Consider the following 24,615-nt stretch of genomic DNA (forward strand, 5'->3'; position numbering starts at 1 on the left):
CCCAGCATGAGGCCTGGTACAAAAAAGATGGGAAAAAAGGAAGGAATAAGAAGCCTCATGTAGCATTCCTGCCCCACACATCTCCACTTTCCCGATGTCTCCTCCTAGGGCCCAGGTCCCTCTAGTGCTTCCCAGTGGAGAATGTGAGGAATGCAGACCTTCTTACCCACATACATCCTCCTACCTACCCCCAGTCATGAATGGTCTTCTCAAATTCTCTTCCTGCCTCCAGGCCTTTGCACAAGCTGATACTTCCGATCTTTCTCTGTTCTGCAAACTCCTACTAATCCTTTAAACCCCATTCAAATGTGACCTCCTCTAAGAAGTCTCCTTAGTTTGTGTCAGGGGTCCTTACTCTGAGTTTTCAGTTTCTTGGGATTCCTTTTCTCTTGACTTTGGTTAAATGTGACTCCTCCTCTGAGTCATTAGTTTCTCTGAAACTGGAAAAGTTATATTCAGTAAAGGCTGAATGAATGGCTGGATTTGCAGAGGAGGCAAGACTGGGGGCCCCGGGGACCTTTTGATAGTCCATAAGGCCAAAGGCCACTGATAGGCTGCAAGAAGGGTGGCAACCCAGAGATAATATTTAATGGGCACTAAAGTTAAATATCAACTGGCATACATTAGGCACTCAATCAGTGGATTTTTGACAACTATTGACTTGACACTTAGCTTAGTAGCAGCTCTCATATAAAACCCTCAAAGATTTTTGTTGACATTGAACCCACAGCTAATAGCACATTTTATTTGCCAGGACTTTAGCTTTATTGCAGTCTTCAGCTTTATTGCAGTCTTTGCCTACATTATCTGAGGGCATGTCTTTGGGACTGGGGAGCTGACCTATTAGGGACAGTGCTCTGTTAGAGATACAATCACTATTTTGTCTTGGAGGATTGGCAGAGCACCCTTTGAAGGTTGTTGACCTTCAAGAGAATTTCAAGAGAATTTCAAGAGACTTTTAGCCCGTCTCATGAGGAATGACAAGGAGAAGGGGTAGGGAATTTGCTGGGAGGAGACAAGGACTCACACGCTGTCTCCGGTCTCCAACTCTATATAGAGCTGTTCCTGGGTGCACTCTTGACCCCAAGGCAAAGCTGGGACTGCCAGGCAGTCACAGGCATATTCCTCTGGCTCTGAAAGGGATGCTCCCTTGATGAGGTGCTCCTTGTTGAGGTAGCTTAGGACATGGTTTTCACATTACCTCTGAGATTCTTCTCAGTGTTTAGGAAGCACAAGTTATAGGGTTATGTGGTACTAAGATTCTAAAATGCCAGAATTCTGGACTTCTGCCATGTGATTCTAGAGCTCTGAGAATTTGAATGCAAAATAACCCAGCATGGGAACCTTAAGGCAGGAGATAAGCCTCTAACCCTGGCCCTACTGGCCCAAAACCACCTGCATCCTTGCTCCACATATCTCAAGTGGACATTTTATTCACACCCTTACCTCTAGGCTGCTTCTCTTCTCAGCCTCTCATATACCAAAGAGACAGTTCTTACCCCTCTGGCCAGGAGAGCATGGGGTAAGAAATGACATAAGGGAATATCAGGTAATTCATCAGAGGGGATGATGCCAAAGCAGCAAATAATGAACCCTTCTCTTTCCTGTCTGAATTAACCGCCTCGATTTTCTGTGGCTGGATTTCCTCCCTGGCAGCCTCGTCTGATGCTAGCATTTGTCAGTCCAATTGCATCTCCCCCCCCCCCCAACCCCCATCCCCACCACCACAAAGAGGAATGGAAGGGTAAGAGGATGCATAAGAAGTGGAGGGTCTCACCCTGGCTATAGATAACCATATCTCAGAGGATAAAAAGCAGACTGGTTTGAAGAGCAATGCCGTCCCAATGTCTATGTGTCTAGCTGCAATCCTACTGTGTGCAGTCAAAGCCCATTTCTTTTCACACGGTCTGGGAGAAGACACCAAGAGTCACTGCCTCACCACAAGGCAGTCTAAAATGCCCTCCAAAGTGTCCCCTTCCACCACCACCCCTCCTCAATGCCCCAAAATCAGCAGGAATGACATGGTACCACTTACAAGAGTAGAGTATCGAAGATTATTGTAGACTTTATAGAAAACTGCCCAAGGGACTTCCAGATGTTTTGGGTAGGGGTAGGAAGGCAGGCCTCAAGCTAGTATGTTGAAGGAGGGTGACTTCCTGTGTGCAGAGGCAGCACAGGCCAGCCATTCTGCCTGACCAAGGGAGTGGGAGTCAGGGAGAGGCGGCCCCCTCCCCACTCACCAATTGTGCTTTGGGATCATGCAGAAGGCAGGGTGCTGAGGCTGACCCTGAATATGAGAGCTTGTGCCTGAAACAGGAGGCTAGACCTCCTTCCTCTTCCAGAAGGCAATTGGGGGCGGGGAGCAGGCAGCAAGGAATCCTTAGGGGAGAAAGTCACATGGGTGGGAAAAAGCACGTGGGCAGCAGTTCCCAGCCCTGAGTCCCCTCCCTTACCCCTCTTTGGGGCCATGATGGACAGGTGACTCTGGTTTCGAGGTCCGACTTCACACCCCCAGGACTCTCCCTTCCCCACGGGGACCTGCCAGTGTGATTGGGGATGTGTGGCACCTGCACCTGTCTTGCAGAGCTGGAGAACTCATCCTAAGCATTAAAGGAGTGGGCACATCCCAGGGATAGATTCCTCACTGGACTCCGACCCAATGAGTGGAGGATGTGGGTAGTGAGTGCAAGTTATGGATGTAGGGGGAGTCGAGAGCTTAACACTTGGGCAGGGGAATGAAACTCAGGCCAGGGTAAAGAGCTGAGGGTTTGAGACTGGGGACAAGAGTTTGAGATGGGGATCAGAGTCCCAGGGGGGAAAGGCTGAGGATTGGCTCTGCACTAAGGCTATAATGGGGTGTGCCTGTCCCTGGGATGGGAGAAACCCATGAAGCTGAGCCCCAAGCCTTCGTCAAGAAAGGGAGGGGCCTGAGCCAGAGCTGGCATAGTAGGTGGTATGAAATACATCCTCAGATTGCGGGAGGGTGTCCAACCCTCAGAGGCCTCTGGATGTGGGTCTCTATGCAGGATGGAGGGCTCAGAGCCCTGGGATGAGAAAAAAGAATCAAAGTTCACAGAAACCTCATGGTAGTGCTCTGCTTCTGAGACCAGAATGGGATATGAGGGCCCGAGTTCTAGGAAGGGAGCTGAGGGCTCCAAGCCGGAAATGGGGTCCATGAAGTCTAGGATGATGTTTCCCTCTGGGAAGTCAGGGCTCAAAGCACAGGCTGGTGGAGGCAGTCTCAAGGCTTTTGGATTTTAGGATAGGGTCTCTGGGTGAGCCTTGAAAGGAGGAGGGGCCTTTTGGTGGTTCCTGAGGGATGCGCCAGAGCCTAGGATGGGTGGGTAGGGTTTCCGGAATCAGAAGGGATTGAAAGTGAGAGCTTTCAGCAGCTGAGAAGAAAGGGATACAGCTTGGGGCCTCTGGGTGTGTGGGTGGCAATGCCATAATCCAAAGGTATCGGGGTGATCAGCGGCATGTCTCAAAAGCCCCCAAGCTTGCGGGTGTCTCATATCCACGGCTCCAGGGCAGACGGGCCCAGTAAGGTCGTAAGCTGGCAGGGGCACCCTCGACCCCCAATAAGCGAAGCTCAGAGGCCCGAGCTCGGGGAAGTGGCGCGGGAGCCGGAAGGGGCTGCCGCGGCGGGCACGCGGCGCGGGTCAGCGTCCTGCTCGTAGCGGTAGTGGTAGCCCTCCATCTGGTCCCGGCAAGCCTCGCGCAAGTTGCGCATCCAGCGCTGGATCCCGCGGCGGTTTAGGTAGAGCACCATTAGGAAGATGAGGCCGATAAGTGCCAGCACCAGCCCGAAGAAGACATAAGAGGCTTCCAGCTCTGGGCCGGCGAGTTCCACTTCTTCCCCGCGACCGTCGGCGTCGCGGTCTGCGCAGCGCAGCCGCGCCTCGTCCAAGTCCAGGAAAGGCCGGTCGTGCAGCGCCCGCGGAGCGGCGCATCTTAGGCGCCGCGCGTCGGGGACGCGCTCCGTGGCGTTGCGCAGCCACGCCAGCAGGGGGCGTGCGGCGCAGCCGCAGCGCAAGGGGTTGTCGGAGAGCAGCAGGCGCGGCGCGGGCAGGCCGCCATCGCGCTCGAGTGCGCGCAGCTCGTCGGGGCCCAGGCCGGCCAGCGCGTTGAGGCGCGCGTCCAGCTGCTCGAGGCGCGGCCGACGCAGCGCGGCAAGGGGCAGGCGGCTCAGCGCATTGCCCGCCAGGCCCAGGAGGCGCAGCTCGTCAAGTGGGTCGAGCGCGGCGTCCAGTGCGGCCAGCAGCGCGGGGCCTCCCCGCGCAAGTGCGTGGTTGAGCTGCAGAGAGCGCAGCTCCGGCAGCCCGCGGAAGGCGCCGCCGCCCAGGGCGCGCAGCGGGTTGTGGCTCAGGTCTAGCGCCGCGAGGCTGGGCAGCCCGTCGAAGGCGCCGTCCTCCACCACTTCGATGTTGTTGTGCGTGAGGCGCAGCGCAGTCAGGAGCGGCAGGCGCACGCCACCAGCGGCCGATTGCTCCCCGTCCGCGTCCCCGCCGGCGAATGCGGCCGCGCGCAGCACCGTCAGGTTGGCGCCCACGATGGTGAGGTTGCGCGCGTCAGGAGGCACGTCCCGCGGCGGCTGCCGGAGCTCGGCGCCCGACGCGCAGCGCAACAGCAGCTTGGGGCCGCCGAAGCAGTAACACTGGAAGGGACAGGGAGCGGCGGGCTGGCTCAGTACCGCCGCCACGAGCAGCAGCCCCGATAGCAGTGGCCCCCTTGGCTCCAGCTGTCCCGCGCGCGGGGCCATCGCGGCTGCCCCCGCATTCAGCGCCCGGGCTGCTGCGCTCACCAGTGAGTTCGGAGCGCCTGGGGGGCAGGGGAGGGGGGGCTGGTGGGGCAAGTCCTTGACCCCGAGAGGCTGGCAGTCGCGGTCGGTCCGTCTGCGGGCTCTAAAGTCCGTGCAGCCTTCACTTTCCTGGCTGGTGCGAAAGGGGTCAGGCGGGGAGCGGAGCCCCCCGCCCCCGGTGCCCTACTCGCCCTGCGCACTGGCCTCCGACTCCCGCGGCGATCCCGGGCTCGGAGCCGAGTGGGCAGGGTTTGCCTCCCCCCTCCCTGCCTCCCGGCCTCCTCCTCCGCCCCCAACTGAGTCTCTGAGCCCTCCTCGCCGAGAGGCGGGGTGGGAGGCTCCCGAGAATCTGGGCTCTCGGCTGCTGCGTTTTCTCTTACCCACTCTCGGGCTCCGGGGGTGCCGAGAAGTTTGGCTCTCCGAGGTTCTGAATTGCTGCCCCCTCGTCTTCCCCACCTCCCATGTTTAAGGTGGTTCCTTCCTCCTCTCTCTCTCTCTCTCTCTCTCTCTCTCTCTCTCTCTCTCTCTCTCTCTCTGTCTCTCTCTCTCTCTCTCGCACGTGTGGGGCGGGGCGGGACTGGGGAAAGCTGGCAGGTGGGTCAGCACCATGGAACAAGAATTTGGGGGAGGACTTCAGCGTTCTCTTGACAAGCGCAGACAGGATGAGGGGTGGGTTGAGAAAGATACTCATTTTTCAGTCTCATCCTAACATCCTAATCTCTATGATCGAGAAGAGCTCTGGCTGTGCTAGGAGAGACTGGAAAATCCCCAGCCTCGGCCCCCTAGCTGCGACCCTGGTTACATTAGTCCTGGCTAGGGTACTACCATTGCAAGTACCGTAGGACCAGCGTTTTCTCGACCCCATCCCGACCCCACCCCCGGAAGTCAGCAACGCCCCCTCCTTCTTTCCCTCCGCTCCCCTCTTCCCCCCACAACTCACTGACTGCTTTGCCTAGAGTTCTTTCATCTTTCCTCCACCAGCCTGGACTCCTCCCCCAAGCACTCTCCCAGGCTGTCGGACCGGTGGGTGTGGTGATTCAGCTCTTTGCTATCCCCTCCCTGCCCCAGCGCCCAGGCACCCGTCTAGACTGTCCTACTGGGTCTTAGGACTCTGGGGTTGGACGCCATAAACTGCCCCTCCTTCCCTCCAAAGTAAATGCTGAATTGGGGGAAGGGTTTGGGGCTCCAGTGGTTGGAAGAACAGGATCAGATTTTGCAGCATGGGGGAGGGGGTCCCAGAGAGGGCCAGGGCTGAGTGAGTTGTTTATAGGTTTGTTTTGTTTTGGATTTTTTTTTTTTTTTTTGGCAGAACTGGGAAGCTCCAGACCTGATTTAAAGAGATGAGCTCCTGAGAAGGGAGCACTCCAGGCCTTGGCATGAATTATTTAGGCTGACACTTGATCCAGTAGGCCATTCTGGTATCAGCAGAGCTGGTCGGGATAGAGGCTCCCCCCACCTAAGAATCAGTCAGTCTCTTTTTCCTGAATTAGTGACAGTTGTTGATTTGACTCCTTCCCTAAGGTTATATTTAACAGATCGATCAATAGATCAATACCACTTAAGGAGAAGAGGTAGACCCTGTGGTGACTTGGTCTTGGGCAAGGACCAATGTTAAGTATTAGGGCTGTTGATCCTAGGGGTGGGAGGTAGGCTGGCCCTCCCCTCCCCTCTCAATCCCCTATCCCCATCATCGCTCCTAGGTTGGCATATGAGAACAGTAAGTTGCACATGATTGGCCATGCCTGAACGGATGTATGTGTGAGGTTGTCTACATGTGAGTACACAGACTCATGCTCACTTGGGTGTACGCATTTATGAATAGTAAGGCTTGCACAAGCATGTGCAGAGTTCCAGGCAGGCTCATATGTGCCTAATGCAAGTACATGTAGTTTCATTCATACATGTGCATATATGAACATAGCTTTAAATGCATCTTTGTATGTATCCATGGATTCATAAGCACATTCATACTTGAAAATTCATATTTCTGGGCCCATGCAGGTTCCTGGGTGCATTCTCAGAGGGGCAAGCTCATAGACGTATGCATGCAGCATGTGCATCCAGAAATTGGCCAACACATTCTGAGTCCACTCCTGCCCTGCACTATGCTCTTGGTCTGTGGAGGTAACAAGCTATGATGTCTTTTCATATATGGGCACAAGTGCTCAGATAGATACCATTAGGGCTGGGTCCTCAGCTCTTGTACTCCTCCCAACTCTGGCTCACATCAGCTCCAAGCCCTAGCTCTGACATCTTTCCCAGAGGGAGACACTGGCTCTTCTTCACTGTCATGCTTCCGGTGTAGGGACTAGCACAAGATGTACAGTAGATGTTTGTAGATGAATGGATGAATGGATGAATGGATGAATGAATGAATGAATGAATGAAAGAAAAGGCATCTGCTTCCCTGTCCCACTGACTGCTTTGCCTGGAGTCTGTGTACTCACATGTAGACAACCTCACACATACATCCGTTCAGGCATGGCCAATCATGCATAGAGCCCCTTTTGCCTCCAGCCTGTGAGGAATCACAGTCCAGCTCCCAAGGCAGTGGTGACTGGTTCGTGGTTGGCTGATGGCCCCCTGGGAAAGGCATGCAGAGCAGTAGGCAGCCTCGATTAGGGGGTGCTAGACACCTTAATTGGGGAAAGAAGACCCAAAGAGAATCTAGAACCATTAGGTACCTGAGCACAAGGAAATGATCATGTTTTATAATGGGGAAACTGAGGCCAGAGGGCCAGGGCCTTGCCCCAAAGCCGGTGGTTGGCAGGGCTTTGCTGGAAACATGTTCCTAAGGTTCTTGCCCAGGGCTTTGTCCAAGGTAGTGGCTGTATCTGAGAGGGTCAAGTGCCACAGGGAAATCTCATCCTGATCCCAGCAAGCTAAGGCCAAGATTAGATGCTAGGGTGAGTCTGGTGTGACCTCGGAACTTTCATCACCTCTGGGCGGTCAGCTTTTACTTCTGGAAAGTATGTGGGCTTCTGAATTCCTATCCTTCCTAGTCCTCTAAAGCTGTTGTGATAAAGTGAGTGAAAAGTGCTTCAAAACAAGAAAAGCCATATCATCTAGGGTCTGGGGACCTTAGCACCTATCCTGCCATGCGGCCATGTGACTCTGGAGGAGGCATTGCCCATTTCTGGGACTAATTATCTCCCATGTCATTTTGCTCTGTTCTATCTTCCTCTCTCCCCAATTCATGGTAGGTAGTAAAAGGAGTGAATTGACACTTGCTGTCTCTCTCTATGCATCTACCTGGCCTCCTCACCACCATCCTCTCTTTGTGCAGGTATCCCTGTTTCTGTCCAAGTTCCCCTGGAGCCAAGCCTTTGAGCCTGGGGAAATCTCTGTACTCAGAAGGACCAGCCCCTTCTATCTTAGGGTCGTCAATGTTCAGCATATAGTAGGTGTTCAATAAACATATGTTCAATTGCATGTGAGGCTGTGTGTTTATCCTTTGAGACATCCAGTGGAAGTATCTTTGCTCAAATTGCTTGTCCCACCTGGAGTGCTTTCGTTCCTTGACTCTGTTTCTCCAGTCCAGCCCACTGCCCCACAGGGCTCAGCTTGAGTTCTGCTGCCTCCAGGAAGTCTCATGGTTTCCTTCTCTCTCCTTTGAATTTCATTTACTGATTAGAGAGCTAGAGCTCCCCTGAGTCCCCTGACTGTCAGTACCTAGGGCTCAGGACTGATTTCCTGTGTAATGGTTTAACAATCTCTGGCTCGATCCTCTCATCCCTGTGAGGCAGGCTAGGTGAGGATCCCCCATTTACACTACACCAGGAGACAGCCGCTCAGAAAGGTTAAGTGCTTTTCCCCAAGGTTGCACAGCTGACTGGACCCAAGCCTGATAGGAGCTCGGGTTTCCTGCTCCTCTCCTTTGCCGCAGCCCTCCCCATCCTAGGCTTTCTCTCTGTGACTGGGTCAGATCCCAAGGGAGTTTGTGGGCATAGAGCTAATGTCCTCAGGGTTTCCTTAGGATTCAGCAGGTGAGTCACCCCTAGCCTCTCAAGCAAAGTTATCATCTTCCGTGTGCTGGGTTAAGAATCCCCCATGTTAGCCACTCTGGACCCTAATTCTTGAACTTATTATCACACTGGGCCTGAGAGCCCCTCTCAGCCTTCCAAGGCACTGTCTCCTCTACTTAGTTCCTCCACTGGGCTTTTCCTCCCCCACAAAAGTCCTGCCCTCTGCAAGCTCCACTGAGCCTTAGTAGGGAGCCTGGATAGGTTTGGTGACTTTCCTGAGGTCACACAGTGGGTAGCCCCTCTGCCATCCACCTCCAGCTTCATTTTGTCTGCCAGAGGGGTCTGCATTATTAAAGTCCTTGGGCAAGTCTGTCTTTTCAGATCTGTTTCCCTATCTGCAAAGAAGGTATGTATGAAGACAAGATGCTTTTGGAAGGCTTTTGAGTCCTTTGCCCCTTGGTCTTTTAGGGATGGGGATCATGGAGAGGAAGGTAATACTGTGATTTGTCCAAGTTGATGCCCCTACCTTCTCAATGTGTGACCTTGAACTTGGCACCATCCCAACTAGAAAGTAAGTGGTGGTAGAATGGTTTGGGGTTTCTCCTAAGTCTGATGTAGCAGCCAGTGATCCAGGATCCCTTTATCATCGCAACCTCTCTTTCCCTCTGCTCCCCCTTTCTCTGAGGCAGTGGAGGAGGAGCTGGTCAGGGCTGACATGATGGAGCTCAGTCATTAGATAGTGGGAAATGTCCCAGGTTCTCCATTTGTGTAGCTTCTGCACTGGTGGGAGGGGAAAACTCCACTGCAAGCTTTGCCGTTCCCATTTCTCACTACCCCTCCCCTCCATTAGACACAGGAAAATCCATAGGCCCAAGATTCATTTTCTCCATTGAGTCAGCAGAGGCCACACTCTGCTTCTGAGGGATGAACAACTGGCTTTTAAATAACTCTCTGATATTTAATACCTTCCTCCTCCACTCTGTGGCCTGGGCCTCTGGGGAAAGGCTAGAGTAAAATGAGCTAGTTGAGTCCTCTGAAAGTCATAAGTATCCCCCAACCCACTCTTACCACCACCCCCAGACTCTCAGACCATGGGGGGGAAACCTGATTCTTTACATTAACACAGTGCTTTATAATTTCTAACTGGTGCCCCTGGCTGGGTTTCTTATCCCTGGTTTGAAATTGGAAACTGAGATTTTTAGAAAAGGGGAGTGCCCCACATCTGGCTTTTTGTCTTGGTCTACTGCTGGCCAGCTGTGTGACTGTGAGCAAGACCCTGTCCCTTTCCGGGCTTCTATTTCTTCACTTGTGCTTCATGGTGGTTCAGCTGGTGGGTTGCCACTGGTTCCTCTAGCTGTAAAATTTCATGAATTGCTTCCTTGTTATAAGTCTCCTCTCATAGAGCTACTGTTTGTTTTCACAGTTCTGTTTTTGGGGAAGCTAAAGGGCAGCAGATTGAGGCTCAAGGCCAGGTAGGATCTGGCCCCAGGATTCCAGTGTAAACTCAGTTGAGTCAGGGGCAAGCATGGATAGGAGAAAGAGGAAGGGGCAGAGTTGGACTCTTTTCCTCTTCTTTCCTGCTCTCCTCTTTCCTCCCCTCCTTCCTTTCTTTCTTAAGTAGAGATCAGGACAGACAAAGGGCAATAGCCTATTTAAATCTTAGTTTTCTAAAAACTCAGGGCCTCAGCCTCTGTAGATGCTGTTTGAATAGTTGGGAGCAAAACCTTCTTCCTATACTGTGTCAGGGTTTAACCTCCTAATAATGGAAGTTAGTGGGCCCAGCCCTCCAAGCTTCACCACTGTTCTGTGTCATTCGGAAGACAGGGATTAATGTCTCTGTTGGCTATATGAGAACACTGGGAGATTAAAGGGCTATGCTTGGGATCACTCACATTAATGATATACCTTTTCTGATTCCCAGCTTAGTGCTCATGTCACTGTTCTACTCCAGGCAAGAAGTTGGGGGAAAGGGTGGGAATGGAGAGGCAGGTAGGTTCATGCTTAGATCTGGAAGTGACCTTAGTTTGCTTGACTTCCTTTGCATCATCCTCATAATCCTCCTGGGCTGTGCCAAGCCTTCTACGTCTAGAATTATAGAATCTTGAAATCAAAGCATTGAATTCTAAGAACCACAGACTCAGCCATAGAACCATCATCTGTTTGAATCAGAACATAAGATGCTCATGGTACTGGTAATATAAATAGTGGTGAATGAAACACTTAGATCCTCTATAGGTTGTCAAATGAATGTTCCCCAATAAATCCTGCCTGTCTGTACCCATACTTTTATGCTGTCCCATTCTTTCCATACTGACTTTGGTTTGGCCATGTGAATTCTTTTGGCTATTGAGACATCAGCAAATGTGATGCAGACAGAGGATTAAAAAGTCCTTGTGCATTAGGGCTCTCTTCCTCTTGCTCTCCTGAGAGCTCCATATGTAGAAGTCCAAGCAGACCTCTCAGAGGATTAAAAAGTCCTTGTGCATTAGGGCTCTCTTCCTCTTGCTCTCCTGAGAGCTCCATATGTAGAAGTCCAAGCAGACCTCTCAGAAGAAGAGAAAAGAAATGAGCCATCCCAGCTGAAGCCCTCTAGACCAACCTGCTCCCCACATGATCTTCCAGCTGATTCTGGCTGCCCGAGTGATCCCAGATAAGACCAGGAGAACTACCCAGCTGACACAAGCCCAAATTGCTGACTCATAATTGTGAACAAATAAAATGGTTGTGATTTTAAATCATTAAGTTCTGGGGGTGAGAGGGTGGTTATATAGCAGTAGATAACTGACTCAGCACCTTAGGATTAGAATTGTAGAATCTTAGTCACAGATTCTACAATCTGTAGGTTCCTGGGGCCAGAAACTGGAATTTTTGATTCAGTATCTGAAGATCAGAAGGGTCTTGTGAACTTCTTTAACTCCCACCTAGTGCTATACTCTCATTTAGTTCATAGACCATATGACCTACTCACCTTCTTCCAACCTGGAGCCCCCCCCTACTCACAGGTCTCTTATTCTTCAGTGTTCTGTCCATTCTTTCACACAGTCTTCTTGTCCCCACCTCAGCTGGCTTCTCAATCCCTTCTGCTTTAGAAAGCTTTCTTATGTTGATCTGCTTGCTCTGGTCTTGGGAGTGAAATGTGGACTTGGTAGAAATGTGTCTTGGTATTTATCCCAGTTGCTGGCCCAATGCCTGACACAGAGTTGGAGTTAATGGACATATCTTGAGGAAAACCACCACCACCACAACTCTTCTCACTTTCTCCTGCCCTGTCTCCTCACTACTGTGTTCTGTGATCTGTCCGTGGTGCTGAATGTCTTCATCCTGGCCACGGTCTGCGTCAGAATGGCTGCTTCCTAAGGGTAGGAATCATGGAATCATTCAGTCTTCCAGAATTCGATCTCCCTCTCCCCCCGCATTGCCCATCCCCTGCCATTTCTCATTAGAAATCATTGGCCTGGACTACTTAAAAGCAAACTAATATGTGGTGATGTATACTAATCAAGTTAAGGTTCAGCCGTACGCATCAGAATGCCCCAAACAACACTCTCTTAAATGATGTAGAAATAGAAGTTCATTTTTTTCTCATAGGAAGGTCCAGATGTAACAGTCTAGAGTCTCAGTGGTTTCTCCACAGTCATGAGGAAGCAACACTCCTACCGTCTTCCCACTCTGCCTTTTCTAGTATGTAGTCCTAATTCCTGCGGTACAAAAAGGCTGCTGGAGGACGCGCCATCACATCAGGTAGCAGATGGAGAGAAAGGGTAAATAAGGATACCATTTGCCTTTATGGGTACTTTCCATAATTTCATTCAATACTTTCACTTATGTGGCTATATCTAACTAGCCTCAAAAGGCCTGAGAAATATACTACTCTTAATTGGGAAGCAGTGTGCCAGCAAAAAGTTGTGGTACTTATTACTGAGGAAGAAGGGGAAACAGCTATTGAAAAGTAACTGGAAATCCTTGACATTACTAGTGGAACAGTGGTGTTGATAGTGACAGTGACTGTGATATACTAGGCGTGGTGCTGATGGTGACAGAAATGGGAATGATGGTGGTGGTGGTGATGTCAGTAGAGGAGGTGATAATGGTAATGGTGGTGGTGGTGGTGGTGGTGGTGATGATGAAGGAAAGAGTGGTGAGGATAGTGATAATAAAACTGGTGGTCAATATAAGTTCTGGTCCAACAGCACAGACTCACTCGAGCATCCACCTGGACCAAGAGAATAGCATACCAAAAGATGGGCCACTGCAGTGAATACAAGGTACGTGGAGCTGGGAGCCTGCTACAAGCCACAAAGAAGTGATTTCTGACACCCCTGCTGTTTTGCAGTTCATCAGCCTCAAGCCTCTCATCTTCTTGAGTCCAAGTCACCCCCCGCAGAGCATAAATCAGATTCTCCCCATTTAGGCTGGAAATAACTATGGAATGGAAACTTAGGGCCTTAGGGAGGTAAAGCAGGAAGGGCAATATTGGACTTTCTTTTATTAGACAATAAACGCTGATGGAATTTGTTGTTATGGTCAAGGAAACTTTGCTGTGAAATACGCAGAGAAGCACTTGGACACATAGCCTTAGAAATAGACAAATAGTTGCAAAGACACACATATAAAGCATTACAGACATACAAAAAGAAATAGGCTCACAGTCATGGAGACCCACAGCCACAGAAACACTCAGTCTCACAAGGAAACACCAGGCCAACCCCTTTCCCTAAAGAGATGAAGGCTATCAGTCATCTTATTCCATAAGACAACTTTCATGCTACCCCCGGATCCCACACACTGAAGGTATTGAAGAGCCAGAAATGGTGTTAATGAGGGGAGTCAGAGCTCAGTAGTCAATTAGAGAAGCAGGCAATCTGACTTTCGATACCTCTTCCACCTTGAGTGATATTGTGCAAGTCACTGTGACCTGTCCCAGGACAGCCCAGATTCTGCAGCTGAAGGTGATCAGAGAGGGGTGGGACTTGGGTAGAAGGAAGTACGTCCTTCAGGATGTCTCCCCCAGGGGCCCGAGGACACACCTGGAAGCCATTATCAGAGGAGCCAGCAGGCTCCGGCTCCAGGTGAGAAGGCGTGATGAGAACATGTGGCAGCCTCCTGCCCGCTGGAGCTGAAGCATGGAGGACACCTTGGCCTGAGTAGTTCCAGCATCACACCCCCAGCATCCACCTAGAATGCAGAGGTAACTCCAGCACAGGCCCTGGCACCCAGGATGCCACCTCCTGAATCTTGACACCAGATTTCCTGACCTCCATAGTGACACTTCTTTTCCAGGAAGACTTCCTGATGACTGCTCTGCCCCTACCCTCTTGTCTCCTTTTCTGCTGCTTCTCAGAATTCCTACGTGACATCGCCCTGACTTGCTTACTCTTTCCATTGATCTGTGCTTCTTTGTAAGTGGCAATCCTACCTTGCTCCAGCCACTGTTGCCTTCCTTCCCTCTGCCCAGCTGGAGCAGCTCTATTTCACTATGGTGTCAGTCCTTTCTTAGAGATCGAAGATATTTGGGTCCCACCTTCGGTCTCAGTTAATCCCTGGTCCTGGGACTTGTGGCTGACTCACTTCCTACAACTAGAGTGCTAGAGCTCCCAGTTCATGAAGGAGCCCCCCACAGCTCTACTCTTTGCAGACAGACCATCTATTGCCCCCAGCCGAGGCCTCAAGAACAGGAGGTTCTTTGCCACCCTGGAGCCTCTCTTCCTTTCCAGCCTCATGCTGGCCATTTACCAGGATGATCTAGTGCTGGTTTCCCCCAGTGGGTCAGGCTCTAGATCTCTAGATTTCCTCAACTGTGTTTCAAAATGGTAGAGAAAGCATTCAGCCTCAGGTAGGGATCCCTGGGGATCTCTGAGCTCACTACTCTCTGGAAATTTTGGGTGGGCAGGAAGATCCTGACGACTGACCAGGACTTTGATTATTGGCTGCATCGCATATTCCTGGACTTAGGACAGGAACCTTAGGACAGACATACAGCAGCCTGAGCAGTCAAGAAGTAGTTTTCTGTTGGGGCCATCCCAAACTCTGTGCCTCAGCAGCCCCCATGGCACACAGGATAAACAGCTCTCACCCATTCCTTAGTGCCGGGCCTGGCTGAGGTGGGGCTTCAGCTTGGCCCTGCCAGTGTATCTGTACCCTTGCCTTGGGGAAGGAAAAGAAAAGCCAGTTGGAAGTTCAGAAAAGGAAAGGCTAAAAAGGAGCCCACAATCAGCCCTAATTAGCCACTGGGAGAGAGAAAAGGAGGTCAGAGGACTGAGTCTGCTTCTGAAGGGAAGCACCTGGCAGGCGGAGTCATGGCTCATCTGCACCCCCACACCACTCAGCACAGAGATTGGCCCCACACAGGCCCATCTGACCCTGGCTCATTCCCCTCCTCACACTGGGGGAGGGCTCTACATCTACCATAGACTCCGTTATGATCCTCTCCTCTGGAAGAGAGAGCTGGCTATAGGGAAAGAAGGAGAGAGGAAGGAGGGAGGGGGGAGAGAGGGCAGGCAGACTTGACTGAGTAACTTCTGTATGCAGTGCCCTGAGTTGTGAACTTTACACATATGATTGTATTTAATTCTCTGGAATGGAGGTACTTTGGCCCCCATTTTTAAATAAAGAAGTGGACACTCAGGTTAAGTAGTTGACCCAAGGTCACAGCTTGAAAGCGGCCGAGTGGAGAGTCCAGCTCAGGCTGTGTGCTCTGCAGCCTGTGCTCATGTTGTTATAAAATGAGTGCTTGGAGGGCGGAGCCCCTGCCTGCATCGTCTCCTTGCTCCTTGTGCTCAGCCCAGGGAGGGACAGGCATGTGGCAAGGGCTGGGAAGAGCTGTTGAACTCAACAGGCAGGACTTGCTGAGCCAGAGAAGGACATGAAAAGAGAGGGCAAATGGAAGAATAATGGGTGTGCTATAGAGAAGGAGAGGCAGACCACCCTCATCCCCTAAGACGGCATGCAAGGGGCCCCTGGGGGGAGCTTTCCTGGGGCTGAGGACAATCTGGAATGAACACAACCTATGCCTGTCCACGGGGGAGGCAAGGAAAGAAGGAGTATGGGAACAGTGTATTTCTTCTCCCCTTTTTGCCACTCCTCCTACCCCTCCACCCACCCCAGATGGTTAAGCTGTAGAGAAAACAAAATGAAGAACCTTTAGCCCTTCCTGGAGCTGAGCCACCCCCGCTTAGCCTGGGCAGATCACCAGCAGGCCAGCTGGGCCAGGGCCAGGCATCGTCCAGTGTGGGGTTGGGGACATTGAGGAGGAGAGGACACCCGGACCTCAGGGCAGGGCCACTGTGGCCCCAGTTCGCCTCCACACAGCCTGGATCTTCTGGCAGGGGCCAAGTGTCCCTAATAAAGGAGAGAGGCAGCAGTATTGGGAGGGGGAAGGAGACCCTTCTTTGGTCCTGCCCATTTGTACCCCAGTAGCAACCAGGGAGTAGGAGAGAAACATTTTGGGTCAGGCGGACTTCCCATGGCAGCTGGTTCAGTCTTCATAACCACCACCCTGAAAGGTAGTGATACTCATTCCTGATTTTAAAGATGAGGAAACTGAGAGGCGGAGGGGGTAAGTAACTTGCCTAAGGTCACAGAGTGAATAGGAGGTTGGCTGGGATACCACCCCTGGCTGTTTGGCTCCAGGCCTGCTCTTAATCATCATGATCTCCTGAGAGGAGTAGAAAGAAGCTGGCCTTTCTGCACCCACTAGCAATTAGGGGCCCTTCGGTATTGTGAAAAACGTCAGTGGAGTGTGTCTGATGAGGCTCATCAGTGCCCAGCATGGGACACATGTGTTTTTAAGATGGCTCACCATTATCCCTGGCTGAAGAATTGCGCGGTGTTTTCTAATTACAAATTATTCCTGCTGGATTTCATTATGTTCCCTCTTGTACTAGCTTTTTGTGTTCTCAGTAATCTTACAAAACTTTGAAAGTCATAGTCGGCCAAGCTTATATTCTTGGTCTTAAAATATACAGCTAAGCTTTTATTAAGACACAATGTTGTTATATTTTTAACAAGTGAATGTTTGACTCAAGATTACAAGAAGACAGCAATTACTTGAATTTCACTATTCCACATTTATAAGGACTCAAAAGAGCAGGACAGAAATTTATTCTTCCTATAGAAAACCTTTCTTCATTCAGAAAGCAAATTTCTTGTGGTAGAGAGAGGTTCTCATTTAATTGTTTTGAACGATTTTCGACCAACAGCCAACTGTTGAGGCAAGTGCCTAGGTTAATCTGATCATTTTAAAGTGAGACCTTTCACTGAGGACTGAAAATTCTCTCCAGATTTAACAGCACTAATAAAGACAGCAGGAAAAGACTGATTTATGTCATTAAAAATGAAAAGAAAGAAAATGTAGTGGTCTCCAGGATCTAGCATGGGTTTACTTAAGGAAATCGAGCCAGGCCTCCCTGACTGTGCCTTTGGGAGAACAGACAGATAGGGGGTCTATCCGAGTCCTGCGAATCTTGACTTCAAAAAGGCATTTGGAACATCTCCCAAAGTATTTTTAATGTGAGATGGGGGGCGGGATCAAATAGCAATACTCCAGGGGAGTCCTTGGCTACCTGGACAGCCAGTGGGGCAGAATCGATAAGTGGATCGATCAATGGCAGCCTAGAGGGGAGACTAGAGCACTGCTTGGGGCTTAGTCCTCCGAGCTGACTTGCTTGGCCTGATGTATTTTCGAAGGACTTGGATGAGGCATATTGTAAAGTGCGTGTATCAAAATCTGTTGGGCAGGAGAGTGACTGTGTCAGATGGCAAGATCGGGTTTTGAAATGATCTGAATTGACTTGATCTGTAAGTGACAATCATAGGTTCAAGTTTGTGGAGGTCAATGTCAAGTCCTTACCAGGGCTCAAAGATTGGAGTAAGGGAGAGGGGAAAGAATTCTCGAGCAAGAAAAGGAAGAAAATGTAGTGGTCACCAGGATCCATATGCCATACACTTTGCATATGATAGTTCATTTAATTATGAGAACCCTTAGAGAAGGATGTTCTCATTTTATAGGGGAAGAAACAGGCCCTGAGAAGCTAAGTATTTGTTCAAGGTCACAGCTGGTAAGGAGTGAAGCTGAGATCAAAACTGAAGTGGTCAGACTCTTAGGTTTACCTTCTCACAAAAAGTTCAGAAGGAAGGAGACAGAGCTGAACAGTAGTTTATGTAAAAAAGAAAACAAAGCCGTATATTTATGTGATGTTAGTCCTGAATTCTAATGCCAAGGTTTTACTGTGCTTCTCCTTTAAAACCACCCTTGACCTAGACTTGGGGTGCAGAGATGAAAACACACAGCCCCTGATTAAGCCAAGTTCTGGTCTTGGGAGAGAAACTGATACAATAGGCAAATTTGACAGTGCTGGACATACTGAGTGCTATGGGAGCCCAGGGAAAACCGGGACTCCCAGCAAACTGCACAGAGGATACGATTCCTGGCCTGAGGCCTGAGGATGGCTAGCTTGTCCGGGAACCCAGAGAACATGTGGGTCGAGGGTCCAGGTGGAGTGCACTAGCCTGACTACTTCATTTCTGCCCTCATCTCTGGGCTCCACTATAGGCTCTGGAAGAGTCCAGGCTGAGGGGATGGGAGGTTTGCCAACTGTCCACTCTCAGCCCCCAGCCTGGTAATGGAAGAAGAGAACAAGATGGGAGTAGGAGTTCTGGAAGGCATTTGGGAGCTGGAATCAGGGACGTGCCTCTCAGAATGCTGGGAGGTTCTGGAACCACAGGCTCTGAGCATGCTGGTTACTTTGTAAACCACCTGCTGTGTCCCACAGCTGTTCCTTCAAGTGAGAAGGGCCAGAGACTGGTGTTCGAAGTCAGTGAACATGCAAAGAACAGATGTCCTGGGAGTCATATGGAAGAGGGAAGGAGGGCAGGCCAAGTCCTTATTCCTATGGGGGAGACAGTGGTTAACATGTACAAAGGTCTCTGAGGTGGGGGACAAAGCCAGGTGGGCTGGAGACAAAAGGTCGAGATGGAAGAAGGGCACTGCCAAGATACAACTGGCAAGGTCTGCGAAGGGCAGGCTATGCTGGCCCTTGCAGTTCTCGTTCAGGATTTTAACCTTTATTCCAAAGGCAAGGAGAAGCCAGTGAAGGCTTTTAAGCAGAGAGGTGACCATTTTACTTGCGTTTTGGAAAGATCACCATCACTACATGATTGTAGGGGGCTGAGTGTAAGAAGGCAAATAAGAACTTGAAGGACTACAGGTGGAAGATTCTTGCGTTTGGGCTGGGTGGTGGTGTGGCAGTGGAGAGAAGTGATGGCTTTGTTGTTTGGGGCTCGGTGACAGGCTGGATATAGGGCAAGGAGGAAGGATGGCTCCAGGGTGTCTGGCTAATGGATAATGAGACCATTCACTGAGAGTGGAAAGACCAAGTACACGGTGGGCAGAGAGGATGAACTTGGCCTTGGTCCTAATGAATTAGAGATGCCAATATAGCCAAGTGGGGATATTGAAGGGCCAGTTAGATATTTAAGTATGGAGTTCAAGAGCTGTGTCAGGGCTGGAGATGCAAAGCTGGAATTTGTCAGCACTTAGGTAGTAATCGAAACTGCCTGCTTATTCAGGGCCCCCATGGTCCATTGTCTGCTCTGGGAAGAAGTTTCTGACTGCCCTACCCCCAAGCCCCATCCCAGGGGTGGCTCAGGGCCACCTCTGGGCTCCCATGGCATCCCCATTGTGGTGAGTGGCAGTATCTGCCTCTCTCCGTAGGCGGGGAGCACCTTTAAGGCAGGGACCACATGCATCTCTGCAACCCCAGAGCCCAGCACAGGTCTTGGCACAGAGGAGGCATTGGTGGCAGTTTGATAATTGATGCATGAACCAACTCTCAAAGGAGTGGGCTCCTGTAGAAGGCAATGAGCTTCCTGCCCTGGAAGGCATGTGGGCAGAGACTCTACGGCCTGTGGTGGAGATTCCTATATCCAGCAGGTGTTCTCTGGGGACCCTCTCAGCCCTGGATGCTAGCTTTCCAGGACCTGAGTCACCTCTCCTAGGGAGAAAGAAGTGTCATTTCCTCTTATCTCTAACTCCAGGGTTTGGGCTGGGACTCTCTGTGGCTTCTGGAGAGGTTTCTGGAGACTGTGCTGACCTTAGAAGACTCTCCCCACCCCCATGAGCCTCTCAGTTCTGGAGCTGCCACCTAAGTGTAGATGCCTTGCTAGAGTTTAGCTGAAGTGGCTGAGGTAGCTTTGGCCTGGGCTGTTAGGGCTGGCTGCCCAGCCTCCTTGACCTCGGGCTTGGCCTGGGCCCTCTTCCCTCCCCGGCTGCCTCTACTCTACCCCACTGCATCCCTTACTGCAGCAGCTTGGCCACTGCAGGAGCCAAAGTGGACCTCCGCCTGGAGATTGTGAGGGCTTGGCAAGAAGAGATGTACCTGGAAGGAGAAGAGGGAGTAGATCAGTGAAGATGCTGAGAAGGGAGAGGAAGGGGGAGGAGCTGGGAAGAGGCTAAAGAGACACAGAATGTCCCCACTGGGTTGGAAGACCTTCAAGATTATCTAGCTCCCTCAATTTGCCCAGGAAGAAACTGAGAAGCACTTTAGATGTGTGCATAGGCGTGTGAATGTGTGTGGCGGTGACTTACCTGAAGATGCACAGAGCACAAGAAACCTTCTTGTGCTTGGGGAAGTAGGGGAGGGAGGGAACAGAGGACCCTGGAGGGCAGGAGGGTTCACAACAGTGACTGTCCAACCTGGAGGCTGGGGTGGGGAGGTGTGGGAGTCCTGGGGCAGAAGGTTTAGGAGTCAAGGAACTCGTTCCTTCTTGTAAGCATCAGCCCCCACTTTCTCCCCATTTGTCTCTTCATCACACTGGGAGCTCCTGTAAAACAGGGACTGCCTCTTTCATCTGATTGGAACATTCCCGAGGCAAGGAATAGTCTGGAGTCTTCCTGAGGTTGAGGACTCTCTCCCCCTCCAGACAGGCCAGGACAGGACCAAGTCTCTATCCTCTGTTTACCCATGGCTCTTGGCCAATGCCAACAAGGAGTGCAAGGAGGAGAGAGGGCCAGAGGCTCGCAACTTAGACAAGGAGATGCAGAAGGCATCTCAGAGGGGCCTAAAAACTTATATGACTGAGCAGCCGTGCTCTGTTCACAAAGGGGAAGGTAAACTCAAAGCCTGGGAAATAAGAGAAAAAAATCAGCAGAGAGCTGGATTCCAATTTCCAGAGCAGAATCCTCACAGTGTAGTAGGACCTGGTAACATATACATTGTTACAAGAGGTGGGTACACCGGGTTGTTCCCACCCTGGCTCAGAATGTTCAGTCTGAGATAACTGGTGACTCTGATCCATGCCAGCTATGCCAGCTCTGGCAGCAGATACTGCGATGGACTGCCAGGCTGCCCCCAGAAAACCCAGAACTACCTTTTTTCCAAACCACACTAGGACATGACTATAGGAATTTAGAAGGACTAAGACATGGCAGTACCATCTCCTTGTTAATATCATTTCTATGGTTGGTTTTAAAATTCAACTTATTTTACTTTTGTTTTCAGTGTGTGCACTATAGAAAATTTGAAAAATAGGAAGGTGAAAGAAAAATAAACACACCCATGATTCCACGATCCAGACTTTTTTGACGAATTCTTTACAAGTCTTTTTTCTGTGCATATTTTCTCCATAATTTTGTTAACACTGCTATAATTTTTAAAACACTTTTACTTTATTTTTTCTTATGATTACTAAGGTAAAACATGCCCCTTTAAAAAAAAAAAAAGGAAAGTAGAGAAAAACATTAAGAAGCAGGAAAAAATTACTCAGAATCCCATTATCCCATCAACCGTTGGGTGAAGACATGTGCCTCACACTTTTTTTTTTTTTTAAAGTTAAGAACTATAAGTACAAGTGCTCTGAGTTTACAATTTGGGAGACAGCATAATTTATTTACAACAAAAAACACCTGTATTCGAATCCTGGCTCCATCACTTTCTTTGGAAAAGTTATATCACCACTAAAATCTCAATTTCCTCAGCCATGAAATGGGATCAATCACTACCCAGTTAGAGAGATGCGCTACAGATTTGTTTACATAAAACTCCTAATCATGCACCTAGCACATAGTGAGCCTTCAGTGAAGGTGTTGTGGACATTTTGTCGCATGTTTTGCTGCCTATGACTAATTTCTTGCTTTGTATTTTGAGCGAATCTCCCAGTAGGTGAGTCCTTATGGAAACTAGGACCCCGGTTTCCATTGCAAACCCAGAGAGGGCCAGTTCTCTCCTACTGCCATACCCTGGCAATTTGGCCTGACTTACCTGGCTCAGAACTTTGATGTGACAATTAGTGCTGTTAGGAGGAAGATTTCTTATAATTCATTTGTGCTTTGTCATGTAGCTGTGCTACATGGGAGTGTGCAGTGTGGTGGAGATATTCGAAGGCCGTGCTGGTGAAGGCATTGGGACCAGCTGTGCCTATGGCATGACCTTGGCTATGAATTCAGTTGCCCACTCATTCGGTTCTCCAGGTTTCTCATCCATTCTGAGCTCCCCTGTGGAACTGCCAATACTTCTTTTCTGTTTTGCTTAGTGTAAGTCAGTTTCTGTAACTTATGGCCACAAAGTTTAGTTCCTAAATCTTTTCAACAGTAGAATAAATTTTAGACACTAACTTCAATTCCAAGCCAAAGTTTTCATGCAAACAAGTCCTCGATGTACTAGAAGTGCTGTGCTTAATTCTGGCCTTTAAACAAAGAACAAGATGACCCTAGATCTGTGTCTCACTGCTCAGCCCAGAGCCTGCCTGGAGAGAGGAGGTACTCAGAACTCCTAAAGGAAAGAATGAAGGAAGAGAGAGAGCAGGCAAGAGAGGGATTGCCACATGCCCATTTCCTGAAGGCAGTTTGTGCGCAGTTCACTTGAATTCCTGTCTCCTTGGGCCTCCGCCTGATGAATCCTGTGACTTGAGCAGTCTGAAACCATTGCAACTTATCTTCTTCCTCTCCCACCCTTACGTTCTCTTGTGTTTCTCAGAGGATGGCAACACCCCAGATAAAAAACCTGGATGTCTCCCAAGACTTTTCCAGTATACCTTCTAAACGTTTCTCAATCCATACCTTGCCTCCATCCCCAGGACACCAGCTCAGCCCATTACTATCTCTTGCCTATCTGACTTTGCTTATGGGGACCTTGCTTGCCACAGATCTGGTCTTCAGGAGGCCAGTTAGGTTGCAGGAACAGGCCCCAAGACCAGCTCACTTTTGACCAGCAAGACTGTTTGCCTGAGTATCTCAGTCTTTAGGCAAGGGGCTGTGGGCAGTCTCAGCCAACAAGTAGAACTCCAGAGATAGCAGCCAGATCTGGATCCCACCCAGAGCCAAGCAGTAACTATGCATCTTGGCATGGGGAAATACTCATGTGCCCTTCTAGAATTCCTGGAGGGCAGGGCAGAATCTGGTTCGCCTGTTTCCCTTACTCCCACCTACTCCCAGTTCCAGTGTAAGGCCTGGCCCACTGTCCTTGCTCAGGAAACTTGGATTGATCAGACTCTGGTATCATTGCCTCAGGCCTTTCTTGGCATGCCATCAGAAGTGAGACCTGGACCTGGCTACGTCTCCTGCTTCATATCCCCATTCCTACCTTGCGCTCTAGGCTCCATCCACACCAACTCATTCCCCGAATATATGCCAAGCTTTTTGTACATTGCCATGCCTTTGGACGTGCTGTTCCTTCCACTCAAGGCCCTCCCTCAACCAGGTCAGCTCAATGAACTCGACGAATCCATCCTTCCTTTAAGGCTCAGTGAGTACAAGTAGCACCTCCTCTGGGAAGCCTTTAGGAACTGGCCCTAGGAGGCTTCTTCATTGTATGCCCTCTGGGCCCTGCCCCTGCAGGCTTCTGTTATACTACTTGGCACAGAGTGTTGTGGGTATGTGTCCCCCCAGTAGGTAACACTTCTAAAGGAACTGGGTCTGTTTCTCTCTGTACCTTCAGTGCTTAGGATCTGGCACAAAGGACAAACCAGGACCTTTACTCTCACCCCTTGGAGGCAGGAGATGTGGCTAGAGAGGTTGCAGGACCTTAAATGCCAGACTAAGGAGATGTAAGATTTTCATTGTTGAATGATCTGATGGTTGAACCCCCTCATTAGAAAAAAAAAGTGATTTTTTAAATTTTGTTCTCTCATAGCCCAGAGAACAGGGGGTTAGTTCTTAGTAAGAAGATGGAAGATAGACCTCTGCCTGGGGTCTCTGCTGTCCCCTCCTCTGGACTCCCTTTCCCCTTTCACATTCATTCCCAAGTCCTGGTGTCTCTCCCCAAGGGCCTTGGGTCTGGGATCCACCCCCACTACTCAAGGGCCAAGTCTAAACCTCAATCCCCTGTTATATAAGTGAATTATCCGCTGTTCCCAACCAGCGCCAGCCAGATCTCCTCCTCCTCCTAATTGATTTAATCTTCTCATACCAGAGAGCTGGGCGGGGTTGGGAAGACAGCCTTGATCAGAAGCCAACACATCAGTGACGTAGGCTCATTAATTACAAGGAATCTAGGTCATGGATTGGCTCTGAGTGGCTCTGATTCTCCCCCTTCTCAGTCATTTGGATCTCTAAAGGAATATTTTCAGCTCCTCTTCATTCCTCAAGCCTCTCCTACATAGAAAGTTGAGGGTCCCTTAAGATCCTATTTGTCTCTCAAATCTCCCCAAACCCTCAGTTCTGGACAGAAATTCCCAGCATTCTGATTTGAGCACAGGGCACAGCTAAACCTAATTTTTTGAGAAATGAAGAAATAAACAGATGATTAAATGTTGAGATGGGAAGAGATGTCCCCACTTTGCAGCTTTTCTGATAAAGGATGTAAAGATCCTACTTGTGTACCCCTAGAGATGAGGAACTCACTCCCCTAAGATAGTCCT

The 24,615-nt window shown here is 50.2% G+C and overlaps 1 protein-coding gene across 1 annotated transcript; it reads right to left on the reverse strand.

Moving 5' to 3' along the window:
• Positions 1-2,691: 2,691 nt before the first annotated feature.
• Positions 2,692-4,759, reverse strand: TPBGL (trophoblast glycoprotein like). The gene has a single exon (XM_016161452.2). It carries the CDS (start codon positions 4,757-4,759, stop codon positions 3,590-3,592), a length of 1,170 nt encoding a protein of 389 aa, XP_016016938.1. The 3' UTR covers positions 2,692-3,589.
• Between the last annotated feature and the right edge of the window lie 19,856 nt (positions 4,760-24,615).

Source organism: Rousettus aegyptiacus, unplaced genomic scaffold, assembly GCF_014176215.1.
Source record: "Rousettus aegyptiacus isolate mRouAeg1 unplaced genomic scaffold, mRouAeg1.p scaffold_m13_p_5, whole genome shotgun sequence".
Lineage (NCBI taxonomy): Eukaryota > Metazoa > Chordata > Mammalia > Chiroptera > Pteropodidae > Rousettus > Rousettus aegyptiacus.

Bases quoted from the DNA above. Each gene is read 5' to 3' on its own strand.
- TPBGL (XM_016161452.2), bottom strand. From the start codon at position 4,759: ATGGCCCCGCGCGCGGGACAGCTGGAGCCAAGGGGGCCACTGCTATCG.